This window comes from Gastrolobium bilobum, unplaced genomic scaffold (genome assembly GCF_033153095.1).
Source record: "Gastrolobium bilobum isolate Gb01-03AN ecotype WA unplaced genomic scaffold, APGP_CSIRO_Gbil_v1 utg500, whole genome shotgun sequence".
NCBI classification, from domain to species: Eukaryota; Viridiplantae; Streptophyta; class Magnoliopsida; order Fabales; family Fabaceae; genus Gastrolobium; species Gastrolobium bilobum.
This window is the reverse complement of record NW_026896335.1, coordinates 973,237-977,380: the sequence shown is the minus strand read 5'-3', so window position 1 is coordinate 977,380 and position 4,144 is coordinate 973,237. Positions and strand designations below refer to the sequence as shown.

Here is a 4,144-nt window from a genome sequence, read left to right as displayed (position 1 = left end):
GTGAGCCGATAAAATACTTCAAATCTAGACACTTCCAAGTAGTACAAAAATTTATCATCTTATGGAAAAATCCGAATCCAACCTCCATTATTAACACGCACAAAGACAGGTTTGTTATTACCGTGCCTTGTCGAAGTTTCTTTGTAACGTTTGCATAGGTGGAGACGCAAATCTTTTTATTCCTAGATATATACGTACATTGCCGATAAAGCTAGCCAGCACATACACACACACATATATACTGATTTGTTTCTTTGTAGTCGTCTTGTGGAATTTGAACTCATAAATCAGCAAATATGGTTTGGACCACCAAGTTATTAAAGGAACGTGTTGCTTTTTCGAATTTGCTAGGAATATTTTTTTTGGGAAATTGTCTAATCTACTTTTGCTAAATTAGAAGATTTTGGTAAGTGGATATATATAATCAACCCCCACAATATATGGACTGAATATAGCTTGAGTGGGTCTTCAGCCCCTAAATGACCACCACTTAATTAAGCATATGCTTATAGGAATAAAATACTTAATCTTCTATCTTCAGCAATGAGAATAAACATTTATTCCTGGGGTGGGTACATGGTAGATCCGAAGATTTAATACAATGATATAAAAGATGAACTATATGGGAGTAACGAGACTTCATAGGGATTAAAACCTGGCATCGAGTGCTTCCTAAGAAAGCCGAGTGACAGTAGCTAGGTTACATTGTCTCTTGCTATAGGTATTAATCGCTCTTCTACCCTGTAATCTTCAAAAAAATAAATAAATAAAAAAGACTCTTCTACCACTTGTCTTATATAGCTATTCTTTTTGCCTATATTATTGCAACAATAAAAGCAGTTATGGTGCTGGGCTCTAATATTCTAAACTATTTGTTTTCCTCTTTACTTTATTTTATTTTTTGGTAGAAATTATTATTATTATTATTATTATTATTATTAAAAATCTGAACAACACAAAACAAGTAATTTGAAAATTATTTCAGGCTTGAGTAGTTGAATTTCTTTGGCCATGAGTAGATCATGTTTGCTGAGAATTGAGGATTAAATTATACAATAAACTATAAAGGGAGTTGATATTATTTTATCACTACAAAAAGTCATATACTCAGTTAGAATTTCGAAGTGCAATTCGAAAGAAAAATATAGAAAAGATAATAATAAAGTGAACATATCAACCTGTCTCAACAAAAAGACATGTAACTACCTTTGTCTCCAAAGTCTAAAACGTTTTCATCAAAGACGAAATAAACAGAAAAGACATAGTAATCAAAAACCGGTTGTCCTTGTCTCTTTTTGTCTCTATTAATTTCTTCGAAGAAAACCTCCACTCGTTTACTTTTTCTTATAACATCCCCAATTCTTTTCTCTCAGCAGCTAACAGAGTATGGACTCGATTTCGGACCCACCCTTTCACAAGGCATACAAGATCCTGTTCGAGAAGACCCAAAACAATGAAGAAAACGATCTTGATAGTGAGCTCGTGGTGATTGAGGAATGCGAGCTTCCGGTGATCGATCTGAGCCGTTTAGAAGAGAGTGATCAAGTGGCGAGGGAAGAGTGCAAGTCAGATATAGCTAGGGCTTCACAGGAATGGGGTTTCTTCCAAGTTGTAAAGCACGGGATTTCGAGTGAGATTTTCAGCAGGTTGAGGTGTGAACAAGAGAAGGTGTTCAAGCAGCCCTTTGATAAGAAGACCAAAGAGGACAAGTTCTTGAACTTCTCCGCCGGTAGCTACCGTTGGGGAGCACCCAATGCCACATGCATTAGACAGTTATCTTGGTCTGAAGCATTTCATATTCCTTTAACCGATATACTAGGGTCCAGTGGATCAAACAATCTTAGGTATATATTCGCTAACTAATATATATATAAATTATGTTATTCATTCTTGTTCTTGTTCTTAGTTCTTAATTTTGGATATGCATTATTTTTTATTGCTTATATATTTGGTTTTAATTGCCTCATATTTATGGTTCTCAATATCAATCTAAATATGTATAATTCACTTTTTCCAGATGCTGTTCTAAACAAGATTGATTTATTTTTCTCTTTTATATATGTGCTTGTATATCATATACAATATAATATATAGTTTTACATATGTTTATATTTGCAAATTTTTTGTTTATAAACTATATTAAATATGACCAGTCATACTTCAATCAAGAGTGTATGACTTATCATACTTAATGTAATTTGTAATAAAAATTTGTAAACGGATCTTTCCTCTATATTACATGAACAATTTGTAGTTTTTTCTTCGGTAGAAAATAAAGTTTGTTCACGTATATATGTTTAATTTAGTTTTTAACAACATAGGATTGGTATTTAATTCGTCAAAAGTACACACGAATATTGAAATTCTTTGGTGGAAGCTAATTCAAATCTCTATTAGTTCTTTTCCAATAAAGTAAATGATCATAGTATTTAATTTTTAAGTCAAATAAATAGCACTTAGTCATGAATTCCTTTGGATTTTTTATTGGGAGGGAGTTATGTGCAACCTTATCGTTTTTAATTCCAATCTCTGCAACATTTGTTAGGACCATCTCACACTGGCCCCAGAGTTGACACATCAAGACCTAGCTTGTCCTCTTTTTTTTTTTTTTGACCTTTTCATTAACAACCCTGCAATTTTCATTTGGCCCCTCATTCATACATATGCTCAAGTACTGTCATTCTCAAAGAGAGCAGCACATCTTTCTGCTTTCACAGAGCAAAGCAAACACAGGTCTAGTTGATGTTTTGTCAACTTCTCCTGCTACCTCCATCACAGGACTCGCTTAAAATTGTTCAGTTCCATAATGTGTGCTCTTACTTTACTCTTACATACATTTCAATTAGTTGCATCTTATTAATTAATTTACACTCTAAACCCACATGACATAGACATGGCTGTTCTCCTAGCCCCAAACCAAACTTGTTCACACAATTTTGGTATGCACATGGCTTGCTATTTTTATGGTTCCCCTGACCTATATATTCTGTAGTTTCTCACGTGAATGTTGCCAATCTGCTGGAGCCGAATACTCATCAGGCATGGCAGACCGCAGACAGCATTCAATCAATTAATGATTGAATTTAAACAATAAACTATATGTAGATTTTGTTATGACCATATTAATTAAAAATATCCCTTAACTTTCACTTTGTTACCATAAACAAATGTAATAAACCAATCCTGATTAATTTCTATGGATGCATAAATGTTTGCAGTTCATCAATCGAGCAGTTTGCTACCACAGTTTCCAGCCTCGCACAAACATTAGCTGATATCCTGGCAGAGAAAATGGGTATAAAGTCAAATTTCTTTGAGGAGAATTGCTTGCCCAACACCTGTTATCTTCGACTGAATCGATATCCTCCGTGCCCCATTGCTTCTGAGATTCATGGTCTGATGCCACATACTGATAGTGACTTCCTCACCATATTGTATCAAGATCAGGTTGGAGGCTTGCAATTGGTCAAGGATAGGAAATGGATTGCTGTTAAACCGAACCCTGATGCTCTTATAATCAATATTGGTGACTTATTTCAGGTACTTATTACTGTCTCCTACACTATTGACATTGTTTTTAAGTTTGGTCTTCTATGTAGTTGGTTAACATTTAGCTCATGCAACATATGCAGGCATGGAGCAATGGGGTCTACAAGAGTGTTGAGCATCGAGTTGTGACAAACCCGAAAGTAGAAAGGTTCTCTACGGCGTATTTCTTTTGCCCTTCAAATGACACCGTGATAGAGAGTTGCAAAGAGCCCTCTGTTTACAGGAAATTTAGCTTTCGGGAGTACAGACAACAAGTTCGAGATGATGTTCAGAAGCTGGGTTCCAAAATAGGCCTACCCAGGTTTCTCACATATGAAGGAAAAACTACATAATAGTGCATAATTATTATCATGATTATGATTATGGGTATAGTGTTCCAACATCAACTAGGTAATGTCATGTGTGTGAACATGAAGAGAGATCGTTCTAGAGAGAATGAGAGAGAGTGGTTGTGTCAGTGTACCTTCGGTAAGTAGTAAATTAACAGAGACGGTCGGTATGGCAGCTGGTCTCTGCCTGCATGTTTGATGCTGTCTCATTTTGTCTGCTGTCAAGCTACAATATGCAATATACATACCAGAATTTCTATTTACAT

General features: G+C 35.0%; 1 protein-coding gene across 1 annotated transcript; it reads left to right on the top strand.

Moving 5' to 3' along the window:
- The first annotated feature begins 1,386 nt into the window (after positions 1-1,386).
- Positions 1,387-3,881, top strand: LOC133299191 (gibberellin 2-beta-dioxygenase 8). Its single transcript, XM_061498632.1, has 3 exons — positions 1,387-1,844; positions 3,219-3,540; positions 3,633-3,881. Exons 1-3 carry the CDS (start codon positions 1,387-1,389, stop codon positions 3,879-3,881), a joined length of 1,029 nt encoding a protein of 342 aa, XP_061354616.1.
- The last annotated feature ends 263 nt before the right edge of the window (positions 3,882-4,144 follow it).